Source organism: Pelodiscus sinensis, chromosome 2, assembly GCF_052426305.1.
Source record: "Pelodiscus sinensis isolate ZL-2025 chromosome 2, ASM5242630v1, whole genome shotgun sequence".
Lineage (NCBI taxonomy): Eukaryota > Metazoa > Chordata > Testudines > Trionychidae > Pelodiscus > Pelodiscus sinensis.
In genome coordinates, this window is record NC_143053.1 from 40,506,318 (window position 1) to 40,525,306 (window position 18,989).

An 18,989-nucleotide genomic window follows, 5' to 3' on the forward strand; every position below is an offset into this window, starting at 1 on the left:
CAGTCTCCCCCTCAGCGCTGCTGCAGATGCCCTACCAGGCCCGCTCCTGAATGAGGAGCTCCTACAAACTTGTGTTTGGTTGCCTTGCCTCAGGGCCTGGCCGCCATTTGCTGTGTTTGTTGCCCGCCCTGCTCGAGGGCACGGGTTTACCTACGGTGTGTCTGGGACCGACCATGTGTTGGGCGGGACCTCTTGATGGGGCAGGACTAGACTGGGTGCCCTGCCCATAACTGTGCAATGATAGACTGACAAGTGGTGGACTTATTCCTCTATGGCCTGGACCTGAAGGAAGGCTGGGGAGAGACTCACCTACTATTTTAGGGCGCGATAATGCAGGGAGGCAGGCACGTCCCCCACTGTGCTGGAGGCGGAGGAGCCGCCTCCTGAAGGCCTACCAGCCTGTCGCAAACCCATTCGCCCCCAGAAGGGGGAAAAGCTCAGGCTGTGGTGGACATTGCCAGAGGGCAGTGTCCTGAAAGGGATCCGGCCACCTGCCAGCAGTGCTAATTCCCCAATTTGACAGCAGGTGGCGCTGTGATGAGCGGGAAGCCGCTACACCCTGCATGCTGCATATTATATTTATTTGTCAAGCTTGTTCTTCAGTAAAGCGATAAGTTATTCAGTGGCGATAGGCAGGGAAACATCTATATCTCACTAAAGCAAGTAAGTTACTCCCAGTTAAAATGATTGAATCTAGAAGCAGTAGAGGGTGCTTTTTTCCTTCCATTGACACTTTTCAAAGTCCTAACCTTGAAATCTATTGCAAATAAGGTCCCTTTAGATACAAAAGGTTTGTTTAAACCCTATTATAATATTACATTAACTTTCTTTTTAAATAGCATATCCTGAGCAGTGAGACAGGCTGGCAGGCAGAACAAAGTGGAAAAATGTTCTGATACTAGTCTGAATGAGCACCACATTCTCCCTTTACTGAAAGAAAGCACCTAGTTTCATAGAATTATTAAGGTTTAGGTCTTGTCATTCTCTTGGGGGTTAGAGGGCAGATTTTTGCCCTCCAATCCCCAAGTGAGCTTGTATCCCAGGAGTTAGTACTATAGGGCTTAAGCAAAGACAGGGAGCTTTTATAGTAGAAATGATAGAATGAAGAAAGGTTGCTCAGAAATGTCCTGTGAATAGATCTCTCCTTGGGATCTATGAAAGATAGGAAATTCCCAGATAGATGACATTTTCCACTGTGAATCCGATTTGGGCACTTTCTGGAAAATGTTTTCAAAGCATTGAACTAGGACACCGTGAGAGCTACAATTTGTTCTGGGAAAGTTCAAAAGATATATAGAAAGAAAATGAAAGTTTCTTCTTCTGATAGAGATTTTTTTTCAATAAATGGAAGTGGTAGTTGCAGTCAGTAGCTATTTGTCTGAGTCACTGCCACTTCCACAACCTGTTGTCTTCTGAGTAATATGTTTGAGCCAGAGGGTCAATGCTTACATGAAACAAGAGGTACAACAGCAAATAGTTTCTGCAAGATTAATCTGAGCCTTCATTTTCAGTGATAAAGAATATACTTATGTAACAGAACCATTTGTCCATGATAAGAAACCCCTGCAAAGCATTTTGAGATGGTGCAGAAATTATCAGGCCCAGAGAAAATATCTGAATATTTTTGTTTCAAGAAACACTGCTGTAAACTGGAAGTCTCCAGGCTTCCTCTCATTATAAAGATAATAGGAAGAAGAGAGTTCAATTTGCTTTTCTTTACGGAGCAGATCTTTACCTACCAAGTCTTCTGGATTTTCCCAGCCATTTCATCTCAGTGGCTATGACTTCATAAAGGGAGAAATATAAAGAAATCTAAAAGCTTCTCTTTTGAACCTGAGGGGAAACACTTCCTAGTTTTGCTGTCTGATTTGGTTTTCATATTGTCTTTCTTTTCTCTTGCTTTCTTTGCCTCAGGCTGAATGTCCAATATACTAATAACCTTTAACATGGCCTTGGAAGATTAAGAAAACACTTCATGCTATGAACGCTTGGACTCAATCTGAAAGATTCCTCAAAAAGGAAAGCAGCACTGCTATTGGATAGGGAGCCCATTCTCTGGTGCTTTTCTGTCTTTTTATAATTCTTTTGAAAAGACTGATTGAAGAAACTTCCCATTTAATCTCCAAGACTTTTAGAACCTTGAAGGAAAAGAAGGACTTGTATCAATTCTCCTCTTAAATTGTATTTGATTTATTTTCCATTGTTAAAGGAGAGCAGGAGGGCTGCTCAAATCAAAGAATCATTCTTTGCATGCACTTGTTCATTCAGGTTGCTGATGAAAATGTTTTCTGAGGATCAGAGGCAGGGGACACGTGATTTGCATTCGATTGGAAAATGGTGACTGTAATAGGTTGGTCTCTTTGGGATGTCACCCTATTTGAATCCTTTTGTTTCCAGGGGTTTTCAAGTACCTTTTTAGGTGGGGAGACAGAGATGAAGCAAACTGAAGACCCTAATTATTTTCCTCCCCTGCCTTATATACAATTTCCATAAAACAGAAATTCTTTGTTTGATGCCCCCACCTCCCAGTGAAACAGTTCAGCAGTCCAAACTGCAAATAGCATTAAGATACCAGGTCACCTGGTCCCATAACATCCATGAGTCAGTGACAGCATGGAGCAGTGGTCCCCAACCTTTTGGGGCTCCTGGGCGCCAGGGGGTGGATCCACTCATGCGCTGGGCTACCGGAGGCGGGGCTGCACACGCGCCCGGGGACGGGGCCACCCATATGCCACCCACCCGGGGCCGGAACAGCCCATGCGCTGCATGCCCAGGGCTGGCGCTGCTCCTGTGCCGCGCACCCAGGGGTGGGGTTGCCCATGCGCCGTGCGCCCATGTGCTGTGCGCCTGGGGCTGGCGCTGCTCCTGTGCCATGCACCTGGGGGAGGGACTGGCCCCGATCACTCAGCGAGCACACAAATAGCCAGGCGGATGCCATGGTGCCCGCGGGCACTGCCTTGGGGACCACTGGCATGGAGCATCCGCAGGAAGGCCACATTTTTCACAGCCCATTCTCCTGGTTGATGGGTCATCAGCCCAGTCTGGCTTTTTCATTGTGGAACCTGAAGTGTTAGTAGGGGGTGTCATCCAAAGTAGTATAGTTGGAATACAGATACTATAGTCAATATAATTAACTTCAGAAATAAAAATGATGCCTACATACAAATAGGATAATTATAGTCAGTAAATCATAACCTCTCATGTAAAGTATCATTGGAGTTATCTTACATAAAGTACATCTCAGTAATGTCATTCATATCATAAGCATATTTTCATAAAGAATACAGAATATCATTTCACAGTGATCATTTTTATAAGGCAGTGTGTCCAAACCTAGCTAGTTTGGCCCCTGAAGCAGGGAAGCTGCAGCAGTTAGACACTTCACTGTGATCTGGCTCCACAAATTATCACCCAGAGTTATGGACAGGCTAATGCACATTAGATTAAAGACAGTTCTACTATACCTATATGAACTTCAATCAGATCCTGTGAATACAGTCTAGACATAACCCCTTCAGAGACAGAAAAAAAAATCCAAACCACAATAAGACTGGAAGATGTAGGTAAGATGGAGAAAGGCCATACTGCCTAATAGAGTTCTGATATAGAATTGTGGAGGTAGAAGATTAAAAAAACTACATTCTTGCTACATGAAACGGGGGTTAGAAGCTTCTGGTATCAGGCTCCTGCTGAGAAAATTAAAGTATTGGTGGTTTTACAAGGACTGGAATGCCTCAGGAAATTGCTCTTTGACTTCTTGTTAGCCGGTATGATGAGACTGAAATTTACTTTTGTTCTTATCTTAGAAGAGAATAAATTCCAACTTTGGGGTGCATCTGCCCATTTTTCAACATTTGATGTTCTCAGGTGCGACCCACAAAGGCACATTAAAATTTCAAATATAAACTCATGAATAATACAAACAGGCAAGTTTTGTAATGTTTGAGTGTCTATTCAGAAGCTGCCACTTATAATTTTAGAGGCACAACGATATTTTACAAATATCCATATGTTGAATTTATGTCTTGCTGTCAAATATAATCCATCACTGTAAAATATATTGCACTGTATAGTTAAAATATTTTATAGTAGAACTCACTAAATTATTCATTGCAAATAACATTTGTTTGCAAATTTTGTTCATTTTTCCTGTTCCTAAACCTATCCTTATTTCTACAAGTCCATCCTGGATGTATATCACTCACTCACAATTATTTATCAATTAGCTGACAGGGACAGATTGCAGTCTGTGGTTTGTTCATTCAACTCTTTGTTTAATCTATCTGTATGTATTCATTTTGGTGTGAAATTGGGTACGAAGTCCCATACTATTGTTTCTGCTCCTTGAGTGGATGACAGGATTTTAATACTAGAGGACCTAAGAGGAGCAAAGCATTTTTTTTTCATTTTAATTTGCTGATTTGTCAAACTTGAAATGTTTTATGAGAACATTTAAATTTCAACAAAATTCCAAAAGTAGAGAGGTTTTAAAATCTCTCGAGTTTCCTGCCAGCTCATCCACCTGGCTTCTTGACAGCCCTCGAGGCAATCTGTCTCAGAGCTAGGCCTCCATTTCCTTTTCCAGGGAATTTCAAAATTGTGGGTGGAGAGGTGGGAGGGAGGAAGGGAGCGATGTTCCTCCACAAAATGGAATTATCTTTCTCCATCCAGGGCCTTCTATAGCAATGCTCAGGCAACTCTAGCCAGAAGCAGGGAAAGGAGGGAGGCTCACCTGCAGCCTTAGAGGAGCAGGTGGGAGATGCGGGTGGAAGCAATTGGCATGAGCATGGATTGGAGGATTCAGCAAGCCAGAGTGAAGTGGCATTTTGAAGGGGAAACCACCATTTCTCTCCAGCCACCAATTGTGCAGCCACTCCCTGCGCCTCCTGAGTCCTCTGGCCTGCGCTCACGCTGCTCGTCACGCTACTCGTTGGTGAGCAGGGGCTAGGCACATTCCACAAAGGGAAGTAGTCGGGAACTGTCAGAGCACATATACAGCAACCAACTGCATAGGGCACCATATTTTTTGGTCCCTTATGCAGCTGCATGTTTTGCATATAGATAGGGACAGCCTTTTCTCCAGCCATCTCTACTTCAATTTTCTTGTCAGCACCACTGATTTCTCACTATTCAGATCCATAAATCTCTATAGAAAAATTAAGCTTTCACCAGTCAAAACTTTGTACCTTCAAGAAATTAATTCTGCTGCCAAGTAAAAAGTTGAAGCCTTTTGAGATATAGTGCTGGCAAAGGCTCTTGTATCTTCCGGACAAAGAAGAAAATGTATGTTTAAGTTAGAAATATTACTGAAGAGAAGCAGATACTTCTGTCAGAAATGAACCAGCACAAACTTTGGTCTAGAAGATTAAAAATAACCTGAAAGTTATCATGGAATAGTGCTAGGTCATGGTAGTACAGAACAGACAAGCAAAGTGATTTAAAAAATGTTAAAAAGTTTGTTTTCTATGCAAACTGTATAACACTACTTCATTGTAGTCGGGTTCCTGTTTGCCACATGGCAGCATGCAAGGCACCAACAAACCAAATAAAACAAAAAGTGATTGTACAATAACAAAAGCTGGCAAAAATGTAAGAGCTGGTGTATTGTTTGGAATCATATTTTTTAGCTTACTATTTGAAATGGATGACATTTCCAATTTTCAAACTGAGTGTCTTTTTACATTTAATCCCTCCTGGCATGCAGTTCAAATTAATATTTAACAACTTACTTCCCAAACTACTGAGTGTTTGGGCTTTTCTGTGCGGGTGCCCATGTATGTGCCTTGTATTCACTGAGTGAACAGAGCAATGTTAAGTCTCCTATTTTGCCTATAAGAAGCACTTACTTCTGCTCTCTTTCACTGCTGTCACATGAGACAAATATCTAGCTCAGGAGGCTGGGGGATAAATTAGTAATCCCATTTAGTTTTACATGTCTAAAAGTCTTTCATTCTCCCCTAAGCAGGTGTCAGATACATAGTACAATCTTCATTAAATTCAAGTGTCTGGGGAAAACACTAATTTGTTCAAATCAACATAAGTTTGGATGATATGTGTTACACTACAACAGATGGTGCTATTGAAGAAAAAGAAATTACAAACCCAGCTCCTGTTCTGTGTGTGCTGTATTCTTGTTTATTTACCATGATGTTGTTTATTACAAGAAAACTAAACTAAGAGGTGCAAGGAAAAATGAAGGGGCAAGTTGAAGGTTTCATGAGAATGTTTACAATTACAGAGTATTTAGTGACAAGCATGGTCTAGGCCACTGAACTTATTGGCTGGTGGTCCAGGCAACTTGCTGGGTACAGGGCAAGACTTCTGCTGTCTAACTCTCAGAAGATACAGGGATTGGAGCCCAAGATTAGAGCTCCTACTCATTTACTCTGAGTCATACCTGGACTTTTAGGGGGAGAAGGAAATTCCACCCACCAATACATGCTCCCCCAGAGGCCAGGAATGGGGGAGGGGGCACCAAGAAGGAACATAAAAGGAAACCGGTGGATAACACCAGTGTTTGTATGTGACAGCGGGCACAGGGCATCAGCATATACAAGGAAAAAAATGAAAGAGAGATTGGAGGGAGGAAGAGAATGAAAACAATTCAGGAAAAAGGAAGAGAACATTACAGGGAAAGCAAGAGAATAAGGGGAAAGCGAAGGAATAATTAGACGAAGGGTTTTATATTGTACCACCTTGCCATATATAGCAGGAAAACACAGCAGAAACTAAATGGACTGAAGGAACAGAAAGGGGGGAAAAGAAGAGAAAAAGTAATAGATCAAATAAAGTTTACTTGCTTTCATCTAATAACTTTACATTCCAAAGCAGAATTTTTGCTATACAATTGAATGACCCATAAAATATTTACCACAAAATCTATCAGCAACATTTGCATATTTTACTTACACGCACACAGAGTACACAGGGTATACAGAGTTATAGTAAAATTCCTACTTCTGCATCCAAGGTACTGCCTAGAATGCTTTCTACTTTGGCGAGGACAGCCAGCCAATGAAAATAGTTTCTGCTTGGAAATAGCAACAGGGTGCCAAATTCAGACAGAATAAGACCTAGAGGAGAAAGTGTCCATATCAACAAGTTGTGGGCTGATGAAAATACAGTATCCCGACTGCTATACACTTGCCAGTGTGGTCCTGCTACACATGTTACCAGCTTGCTTACTTAACTGCTGCAGCACAAGACTTTGCATTGTTTTCAAGCTATCTATTGTAAACATTTATAAAAGATTCATTTGGTTTGTAGCATTTAGCTGGTGCATAGACCTTTCCATTTTTTGAATACCAGAAACGCTCTCAGTTTTGTGTCCTGTCATTCCGCCTACCCCCACTAACTGCCCACAAAGGCGCCATTAAATAAAGTTATGATACCATATACTGTAAATCTCTTGTTCCTACAGGAAAGAAGGATTTTTCTTTCAACTTTGTGCTTGATCTTATTTTAATCAACCAGCATAAATGTCACAAACACTGTAAATGCTGAAAGACATAGTTTATCTGGAACATATCCCAAAACTTGTATTTTCTTCAAAATTTGTAGTAGATTACTGTTAGTTACAAATTCTTTCCTAGCCCCATTTATAAAATGGAGTGTTTTTGCCACAAAATATCCACAGAAAGCTGATAAGCCCTGCATTAGGTTTCCTGTACTCACTTGGCAGTAAATGTTTATAATTTCTGAACCTTACATTAGCTTATTAATCATTGCACAGTCAAGCTACTCAAAGGGCAAAACAAGTCAACATTTGATCTCTCCAAAAAAGCTGACTACTGTTTACTGATGTAAGTCAATATTTGTTTACATGAAAAAGTTTAGTTTTTCCAATTTTTTTGTTACTGTTGGCCCAGGGAATGCACCTTTAAAAGACTTCTGAAGTACTGACAATTTGGTGATGAAAGTTTCTACAGAGAAAAAGGCTGACTATTGAAGAGAGAGAGACACTCAATGTTTTCATAAACCAAGTTACCTACTCACTGCAGCAATTTACTGCTAATATCAAGTCTAAGCCCCATCAGAACCAAGTTATATGGTTCATTTCTATGACATCATGATTTGGCCCTGATGCATCAGTGTGGGGATGTGTGCGGATTCCTACTCTATAGACAGAACTCCCATGCAGTGTGGTTCTACACACCAAGTAACCAATTGCCAGCTCATCCAAGGGGCAGGAGAACCTGGCAGTGGCAACAGTGCCCTTTCCTGCATCTCCGTAATTGTCTCCCCAAAAATTCATATGCATCCAATAATGAAAGTAGCACAGTAGCAAACCTTTTCCTCCACCCTTCAAAAGCCCATCAGCCCTTGTAATCCCTGCTCAATGGAACCCTAAAGGGACCATAAATCCTGCCCTGACAACAGCAATCTAGCAACTACTTGCCTTAACGGGATTAAAGTAGAGCTGAGGAGCTTCCGAGGGGGGAAAAACACATTTGGGATTTTCCTAAGTCTCTCTGTATCTTGCTACTCTTTAATAAGGAGCCTAAGTAATTTTCAAGTGTTACTCTACTGCAGAGTACCAATTTGTAAGCCATGATTATTATTCTAAGCTACTACTGCACTATCACTTAAAAGCCACAGAGTTCTAGGTACTGAAAAAAACACCATAATAAAAGAAAGCCCTTAGCTAAATGAGTTTATGATATAAAAGACATAATTGAGCTTCATGAATTGCTACTCCTGTATTCATCAGAGACAACTAAAACATTGTCATTATTTATATCATGGGAAAAGCAGGTAAGTAGATTTTGTATATGTACTAGTAGATTTTCAAGATGATTTTGAAAGGCTGCCAGAATTCCATTTATTAGTCAATGTGTGTGTGTGTATATAATCTATATTAATATTCTAAGACAAGATGTAAATCTTCCAGCTCACAAAGTTAGTGAGATTAGTATAGCATGGTACTAGCCACAATAATTGAAGGCCCTGCCTTTTGTTACTGAGGAATAATCTGTCACTGGCTTTTTTCCTGTAGCCAACTGCCCTCCTAATATGCTGCTGCCTTCATGGATCTAGCATTTCCCATTAATCAGTAAGAAAAAGCAATGCAACTTGAATGGAATGGTCCTGAATCTGATTGACAAGAGGCAATGAGTCCAGCAGAGCTCATTCAGCGCTGCCCATCAGGAGAACAGACAAGGAAAGGCACAACAGGTAGTTAAGAGGAAAATAAAACCAGGAGAGAGCTGGAGAAAACGCACCTTGGCTAGCACACTAATTCTTGTCAGTTACAGACTAGGAGAGCAATCATTCAGGCATCAGGAAGTGGCAAGAATGACAGGCTAGACCCAAACTACCTATCTTAAAAGTAGGAAAAGAGATTTTTTTTAAAAAATAGCACTAAAGAAAAGAACAGAAAGGGCAGTCTCATGCCGTTTCACATTCAAATACTTTCCTTACAGCATCCATTTTTAAATCTTTTCTGAGGATGACTGAAATCCCCATCCTAGATGAAGGAATTAATGCCTCCAAACAAATGTGGTTTTGGCATTTGTTTAGTAAGGATGTTAAATACCAGTTAATTGAATAGTCAATTAGCCTCATGAATTCTTATCTGTTACTCCACTATTCTATAGTCCCCGGGGGTGGGGCCAGCAGCCAGTGTGTACCAGCTCCACTCCTGAGGAGCCCCCTGCCATTCCATGCTGCTGCCTCTGTATCAGCAGGCAGGAGCAGGTGCATGAAGGGAGCCAGTTTAAAAACCAGCTCCCTGCCCAGATCAACTGCCTTTCTCCCAGGGCTGCTGCCTCTGGTACAGAGGCAACAGCACAGGGTGGCAGCAGTCCCTGTCTGGGGAGGGGCTGAGCTCCTCGAACTGGCATGAGCCGGAACTGAGCCAGGCTGCCTGCCCGCCTAGCTCCTAATACACTTTAAATGCAGAGCCACAGCAGGGGTAGGTTCCAAACCCATGGCAAGCCAGGACTGAGATGGGCTGCTGGGGGGTGGGGTAGGAATGCGTGAAGTCTATAGCAATTTCTCTCAACCAGGGATACTCGAGAGAAGTCTGGGGGATATGTCAACACAACTGAAATTTGGCCGGCTACAATTAAGTTGTTTAAACAAATGCATTGCAATGGTAGAAAAAAATTTGTGTGTTTGAAAACTGTAGGTACTGGCAGTACTTCTAAAAAATTTTTAAAGGGGTACTTTTTAAAAAAAAAGGTTGAGAAACACTGGTCTATAGCATTAACTGATAAGTGAAAGCTTATCAGTTAATTGACTAACTAACAGACTCTTTTAATTTAATTCTGAGTAGTACTGAAAGCAATAACCAGCTTTACCACCTTCACTTTCTATCCCCCAGTCCTTGTTTCCTAACTTTCTGCTACACTTTCATTGCCTATTATGCATTTCTACATAATGCCCGTTACACAGAAATGTAAGGGAGGTCTTTCAAACGAGCCTCTCTTCAATGTAGCAAATCTAGGGGTGAGATACATGCCTCCCCCGCCCCCTTTTTTTTTTGGTGCTCAATTGAACAAAAAATTAGTTTCCTATACTCTTTGGAGAAATCTAGTAAGAGACCAATGAAAATATAATATTTGTTTTGCTGTTACTTAAGAAAAAGCAATCTGCAATAAGCCATTAAGTCAAGTTACTCTCTTTTACTTAGCCATTTATTTAAGTTTTAACAATATATTCTGCTTTAAAATATATTTTCTAATATTATTTTAGTTATTGCCATAATTTCAGAGTCCAGGGTGATGGAGATAGTGACTGTATTTAACTTAATGACGGACAGACCATTTATTTTTCAGGTGGCATTTTGAACAGTTTCACCTTTGACAATATCCTGAAATAGCATAGCCACAGCCAAGGTTGACTCCTTTAGCAGGGTATGGATTAAAGACGTTAAATTGTGGTTAATTTACTAGTCGAGTAGTCGATGGAAATTCCATCGACTAGTCGATAGGCACTTCCACATTCCTCCTTTGAAATGTATATGCCCACTGAAATAGCGCTGAGCTCATTCAAAATAGAGCGTTCGCACTCATTGGACACTGAATCGCATATAAGGTCACCTGGAAGCACCTCGGGCAGGGCATCAGGACAGCACTGTCTTCTGTGGCTCAGGCTTAAAGGGACCCCCCTGTACAGCCATGTCTCAGGTTCTTCTCCTTTACCTACCTCCTTGAGGGACAGCAAAGCCTTTCCTTTGCCTGCTGTGGTTGCCCTTGCGGACAACTCAGCTCTCTAGACATGCAGCTGGACGTGCCTCCCACCAGTCGACGTCTCTTATGTGTCTTAATGCACTTCCTGCTGCAGTTCCTCTCCACTGTCCTAGTGCTATCCATGCGGCTTGACTCCACCTACGCTCCCCTGCACATTGTGCACCACCGCTTCTGGCGACTGGGCACCAGCTTCAACTGGTGGGACCGGATCATCCTGGAGTGGTGGGATAACCAGCAGTGGCTCCAGAATTTCCACATACGGAAGGACACCTTTTTGGAGCTCTGTGAATGGCTCACCCCTGCCCTCAGGCAATGGAACATGCAGATGAGACCTGCCATCCCCCTCCAGACGCAGGTCGTCATTGCCATCTGGGAGCTCGCCACACCACACAGCTACTGATCCATCAGGAACCAGTTCGCTGTGGAGAGATCGACCGTTGGGCCCATAGTCATGCAGGTATCGTACTACTGTCCCAGGAGGGTGGTGAACTGAATTGCTGGAGTGGGGTTCCCTAGGCAAGGGAGGTGGGGGTGGTAGTGGAAGTCCTCTCCCTGATAAGTTTTTCACTCCCGCCTTCACAAAGCCCTGATGAGGAAAGGGGCAAGTCAGGATTGCTCCTGGTGTGAGGGGATTGAGAGGGGTTGAGTTCGGGGCCTCCCAAGCACCCTGGCACCCCTGTGATTCTCTGTTACTTTATCTCCCTCTACAGGTGTTGAGGGCCATCAGCTTGGGCAATGTGGATCCCATCAATGCTGGCTTTGCTACCATGGGCTTCCCCAACTGCAGGGGGACTACTGACAACACCCATATCCCCATCCAGGCCCCTGGCCACTGGGCATCTGAATACATTATACAGACGGGGTACTTTTCAATGGTTCTGCAAGCCCTCATTGACCACCATGGCTAGTTCACAGATATATATGTCAGGTGGTCGGGGAAGGTGCAAGATGCGGAGTCAAGAGGTCGTGACCGCTCCCCTCTTACAGCTGATCCAGGTGTGGAGAACAAAGAGAAGGACAGTCATCCTGGGAGACACTGTGCATGAACCCTAGTGTTCATCTCTAAGCCAAGACCCAAAGGCCTCAGGTCAGACGAAGGCGATGTGCTTCAAGCAAGGCCATCTGAGGCCTGGACAGTGGGACCTTTCTGGCAGGGGTGCAAATGTCCAAGGGGGGGAGCCTCACTACCCCCCATGTCCTGGGCACAAGCAGGCATGGGAAGGTGCCAGCCAGACCAGGAGCCTGCCGGCAGCAAGAACACCAGGGAGCGGCTCAGCTTCCCTCCATGCCGCGCACATGCTGGGCCCAGCCGAGGCAGTGTCCCACACGGAGAGGACTTGTATCCCTGCTTGCTGGAGGAGAGGGGGGCAGGATGTTGGGAGGAGGCATGTGTGAGCAGCAGATGCTCCTCCACCTCGCCGCACTGTCCCCAGGAGCGGATGCTGCCCCAAGAGTACAAACATGCCCATGTGCAGCAGTCCGGAGTGTGTGTGTGTGGGTGCGAAGGGGGTATCTTCATGTTCCCAGCCTCCTTCTAGTGGTGGCTCGTGGTGGGAGAGTGTCCCACCCCACTGCTGGGAGTAAGGCAGGCCTCTCCAGACACCCTGGGAGCCAGAGTGCAAGGGTCCTCTTTTGCTGCCTCCCTGGACTGGCGATCCATGTGCACAGGCTGCTGTGTGATCCCCAGACCTAGAAGGCTGAGTGAGGAGCACAGAGCAGCCTCTCACCACCCACCGCCTCCACCTGTCTGTGTCTAGGGAAAGTAATGGCACTCATCTGAGGAGCCTTCCCCAGCTTTGGATGATGCCCAGGAGACATCCTGAGAGGGAGGTACCAGCTACAGGGCAAGCATGACATCCTGGCTGGCAGGCATGGAGCTGGTGATGGTCTTGTCCGGCTCCTCCTCCTCCTCAGCACCAGCTCTGCTCCCTGAGAGTGTGACAATGAGCATCTCCAGCCCAGAGTCCACAATGAGGTGGGGGGGATGGGAATGCCCCCCCTCCCAGGATGCAATGTAGCTATTTGTAGTAGGGGCAAGCCTGGGGTGATGCCCCTAAGCTGCGCTCCCTGGCCTTCCTGTAGGCCTAGTGCCATTCTTTGACCTTCGTGTGCATCTGCTCCTGGGTGCGCATGTGGCCCTTGTGGCCCGGCTTTCAGCCATCCGGCTATAAATGTTCACACTCCTGTGTCTGGTGCAGAGATCCCGCTGGTTTTCCTCCTCGCCCCAGATCTCTAAGAGATCTACAATCTCTGCATCGGACCAGGATGGTGCCCTCCTTTTTTGGCCCCTAGAAGGATCCTGGGAGCTGCCTGAGGCAGTACTAGCAGCTGTGGGGGGGTTCATCTGGAGCAGTGAGCTTGGCAGCAGGGAAGGCTGTGCAGGATTCTGCTGTGTGGCACAATGCGAGCAGGGCCTGATTTGTGCCATAAACCCTTTTCCTTCTCCCTGAAGCTGGAAGGGAAGGGAAGGGAAGCTATAGAGTTCTGATGATTGTGGACAGAGTGGCCAGTAGGGCACCTGTGAGATTTCCTGGAGACCACTTATTTCAAAATAACTCCAGCTGCCCTGTCTACACATACCTTATTGTAAAATAGCTATTTTGGAATAGGCATTATTCCTTCTAGAATGAGGGTTACAGAATCTGGAATAAGATGCCTGTTATTGCGATATTATTTCAAAATAGCAGCCTTACTGTGTAGACGCTTGGAGAGTTATTTCGGAATAATGTCGTTATTCTGGAATAACGCTGCTGTGTAGACATATCCAGAGATGCCTGAAAAGGAGTGCCCTCAAGTAGGCCATGGAGGAGTTAAGGGTGCTGTCGCCCCAGAACTGACATACCTGGTGGTAGCAGTGTGATAATATAGGGTCCTCAAGTTACCACCCAGCCTTCATAAAGCAGCATGTTTATTCAGAACAAAACGATTATAGCTTACCCAGTGTTATCTGTCGTCCACCAGGGACCCAGGCAGTTCTGTAAACAAGTTTGTCAATTCTTTGTTCCAGAGTTAGTCAGCCCTGAGCCAGGTCAGGCTGACCCTTTATACATAGTTTTGAGACCTTTTTTTCCTAGGCCTTCTGAACTACGTAAAACCAATCTCTTGTCACTTTGCCTAGAGACCAAAGCTGCAAAGGGCTGGGTATCTGCATAATCGACATTTGGAATTCGCAATAATCGTCCCTTCCTCTCTGCAGTAATTCCACAGGAAACCCACTCAGAGAGCCAGGAACACAGAGCTATATATTACACGTATAATAGTCTCTGAATTTCCTGTGTGTCCATCAATCAAATCTGGCACAAATCAATATACTTGTCTTTGAAGCTTCCATGTTGCCAGTCTCACACCTGTCTCACCCTTCTCACCGGTAAGCTGTTAATGAAGACCTGGCCTTGCCTTTCTCAGCACAGATGAACATTTTAAGTGTGAGCCTGTGATTTTTAGAAAAAAAATCTCTAGGTAAAAATCTCAAATTCTATTAATAGGAAACTAAACCAACAAATACAAAACATCCACTTTAGCACATTAAGAAAGTAAAGTTCTGCCAACGTGTACCTACAATTTTTTTAATTAAAAATGTATTTTTGTGAGTCATGGGTTTTTAAAAAAAAGGTAGTCAAAGTGACAATTATAAGACCTATTTATAGTAGACCAAAAATAATTATTTGATATGAATATACACTTCATCCTCCTGATGTCACTTTAGGGCTATGTGATTGCCCATGAATACTAAAACAACAGACATTTATTCTACTTAAACATACAAAATTATGTACTTTTAAAATTGCTGACAATTTGCCTTACGTTGCTACCAGAGAAGTATTTTATATTGGTTGATATAGGAATATTTATGGCAGCATTAGGGATGTGAAAAACTCTTAAAAGCAATCACACAAGATCTGGAGTGGTGGCAGCAATGAAAACATTTTGAAAGAATGAAAGAGCACTAGGGGCAGAGCTTGGAACAGTTTCCAAACCAAACACCCACTTGAAACTGGTCAGCTTAACACATTACAGAGAATGAAGTGCCTGCCTACACAACCATGTAAAGTAAAAGGTGAAATATGAGTCAATGTCCCTCTCTCACACCCGCACACCCTCCCCTCACATCCACTAGTAGACATGTCTCTGCTAATTTGACACTCACCAGGCTGCTATGTTTGGAGATGGCCTCATTGGACCCCCTTGCTTTAAGCCTCCTTAGTCTGAAGAGGCAGCTCTCTTACCAGGTCTCTAGGACTATTATCTGAGAGCTGATGCTCTTTCTGTAGGGTGGACCATATGTTTTAGCCAGGACAGTCCCTTTTATAAGCCCTGTCCTGGCCACCCTGATTTTTTCTTCCAAAAAGTGGGAAGTGGAGGAACATGTCAGGGGTCGAGTAGCAATACCAGCCCCAGCGTTTGGGAAATATGATCATCTCTCTATATAGCATCTCTTTCTAAGAGCTGAGGTGCTGCAGTCCAACTGTTTAGATCCTCTGAGTAATGCTGGCTCCCCCAGACTCTCCCATGGCTTAAGCACACATCTCAACTCCATTCCGGTGAGTGCTCCAGGTTCACAGAGTTTTACTATTCAGAAGCACAAAACAGATGAAGCAGACAAACACACACACACACACAGAGGCACTTTGCATACCATTCTAAGGCAAGTTACTTTTTAAATAGCAGAAGAAATATACAGATCTATATGAAATAATGAACACACTAGTATGCTTGTCCCTGCCTCAGCTTCCTCGCCATGATGGAGAATTCTTAAAAGTTTAGGATAGAGTCCTCTCAGGAGTTCAAAATCAACACCTCCTGTAGTTCATGGCTTCTCATCTGGATCATGGAACCTCTATCCCTGACGCAGCATTTCAAAGGGGCAACGCTGTGGAGCCTGGGGTCAGCTGGGGACTCCCCAGATAATTCCAGGCTCCACACAGCATTTCCCCAGCTGACCCCAGGTTCCAGGCAAGCGCTGTGCAGATCCTGGGGACAACTGAGGAGTCCCCAGCTGATCCCAGGTTCTGCTGAAATGCCACAAGGAACCTGGGGTCAGCTGGGCACTCCCCAGCTAACCCTGGGCTCTACATGGCATGCAGTGCAGCATGGAGACCAGGGTCAGCGGGAGACTCAGAGTGCCCCACTGACTTTGGGCTCCATGGCTTTGAAACGCACCAGAGCCCCCTCTGGGGGCTCTGGTGCATTTCAAAGCAGGCACCTACATGCAGCCCAGAGTCAGCAGGACTTCCCGCTGGTCCCGGGTTGTATGTGGAGTTCCACGTTTCTCCTTTGAAACGTACAAGAGCCCCTACTGGGGCTAGGAATGCGGAAGTACTTATCAACTAGTCGAGTAGTCATTGGAAATTCCATCGACTACTCAACTAGTCAATTAACCGCAAATCAACATCCCTAGTACGGAGTTTATAATCTAAATCAGAATTTGTAAGTAGTACCCTGTCAGATTTCCCAAATTGTCATGCACACAGTAAGTAATACATTCTTACCTATAAATAGAAAAGGAAGTAATCGATCTGATAAGGGATGCCACCGCTCCAACTTTACCAGCTTCAACTGCTCCCTGTAATCTGTATTTGACTGTTTCTTCATAACTGACGAAAGGCTGATTGTAAACAACAATCTTCCCCTTGGCGTCTTGAGCTCTTTTGTGTAGATCATCAAAAGAAGTGACCACTAGGACTTCAGCAGTAATTCCTAGAAGTAAACATCACAGTAATTTTAGATGTGTCATCCTATCACCAGGCCTAAGCTATTTCGGTACATACACAAAAATACACGTCCTATAAAGCATGCATAATGCAAATCAAGCAGTGGAGGTCAAACATAAAAACCTCTTACTAGAAAAAATTGGAGGTAAAGTACTTCCTCAGAGAAGGTTATTCAATATGTCCTTAATAGTGAAAATCATGTTATCAGCTGATGTTAAACAGAAAGGAACAGCAAGAGGAGATGTGGGAAAAGACTTTTTCCAAATAGGCTTTAATGTACAAATGCAATAATTTATAGTGCAAACACATTTTTAAGGATTTAGCTTAGGAGCCAGAAGGAGTTTCTATGGGATTAATAATACAGATATTTAATCTTCTCTTGTAATCGTTCTGTTATGTTGCTAAACATCTTAGGCTGATGTCACACATATGAAAATACATAGTTTTGCAATGAAACACTTATGTGTTCTCTACACTACCAAGCTTCGTTGACAAAACTTATGCCGACACCTAAAAGTCAACAAAATAAAAATAACCAAAGGTTGTTCACACTTTCTCCCTCTGTTGACAGATCGTGTCCACGTTGGAAGCACCATCATCAACAGTGTAAGCAATATGCTATGGGCATATATAGCACAGTGCAATGTTGTGGGACAGTGGAGCTGATCACTGCGCATCTTGTGATTTCCTCCAAGTTCTCCCACAGTCTCCATGAGTAACTCGGTGACATCTCCATGCTAAGGAATGTCAAAGTTTCCCCTCCCATCCCACACCCCACAATCCCAACAGCAGTCTGCCTGCCGCTGTGTTTCTAGTGTGGGGCAGAGCAGAAGCATTCCATTCAAACAATTTGCTCTTTGTTTCCCAAAAGGAGCAGCACACTCAGCTGTCAGACACTTCCTGGATCTTTGAAAGGGGAACGGTGCATGCCTGCAGGGCAACAGAGATCAAAACACTGAGGGTACGTCTACACTACCAAGTTTGGTTGAGGAAAATAATGTTGACATGCCAAAGTCTCCAAAAAAAAGTGGTCAAAGCATGTTTACACTTGCTCCCTCTGTCAACAGATTGTGTTCACATCTTTAGCTCCCCTCTTGACAGTGTCCAGCAACACCATCTGGCACTAGGTGTTGTGGGACCACGGAACAGGGAGTGAGTAGTTTTGGGACTGTACAAAATGTCCCATCAGGCACTACTTTGTTTCATGGCTTCCGGAGTCCATGTGCCCTTTTTCCAACTGTCATTCTCTGCTGTGCACTCCAGCATCTGCAGCGAGAAAGAATGGACCCCACACTTCTCCTGCATGCTCTCAACTGCCATTAACCTTGTGCATGGCAGCGAAGATCATCTTGAAGCTACCGACAGAGGAGCTTGACAGTGTGCAAAATATGGACAGAGGCAACCTGTCATTGCATTTGGCACTCAAAGAGCAGCTGTACAGGGTAGACGATTGCTTCTGAGCTAGGGAAATTAACACTGATTGGTGGGATTGAATTGTCATGCCGATGAGGGGATGAAGATCAGTCGCTGGAGAACTTTAGAACACGGTTACTTACTTTCATAACTGTTGTTCTTTGAGATGTGTTGCTCATGTCCATTCCACTTAGGTGTATGCATACCGCGTGAACGGACTGTCAGAGTTTTCTCCCATAGCAGTACCCGTCAGCCAGCCAGGGAGCTCCCTGGAGTGGTGCTGCTATATCGGTGAATATATACCCCCACTGGCCCTCCAACCCTTCAGTTCCTTTTTGCCAGAATACTCTGACACAGGGGAGGTGGGTGGGCTGTGGAACAGACATGAGCAACACATCTTGAAGTAACTGTTTTTCCTTTGAGTGCTTGCACATGTCCATTCCACTTAGGTGACTCCAAAGCTATACCCCAGGAGGCGGGACTGGACCGCACCGAGAGATGGACTGCAACCCAGCTCTACCCACAGCAGCATCCTCCTTAGTGTGGAAGAAAACATCGTCCTCACTCTGAGTTTGTAAGCAACAAGTAGCCAGAGGCAGTTTTATTACGAGCTGCAGCAAGGGAAAAACTGGTTCGGACAGGGGGGAAGCCTCTCCCCCCCCCCCCCCCCGAG

The 18,989-nt window shown here is 44.3% G+C and overlaps 1 protein-coding gene across 2 annotated transcripts in view; it reads right to left on the reverse strand.

Annotated features, from left to right (window-relative positions):
• The window catches only part of CPQ (carboxypeptidase Q), a 256,553-nt gene that overhangs the window by 185,005 nt on the left and 52,559 nt on the right, over nt 1-18,989 (reverse strand). For both annotated transcript variants that reach the window (XM_075920338.2, XM_006123927.5), the window contains one exon: nt 16,682-16,889. In XM_075920338.2, coding sequence (XP_075776453.2) covers nt 16,682-16,889 — 208 coding nt within the window. The remainder of the gene's footprint in view (nt 1-16,681; nt 16,890-18,989) is intronic.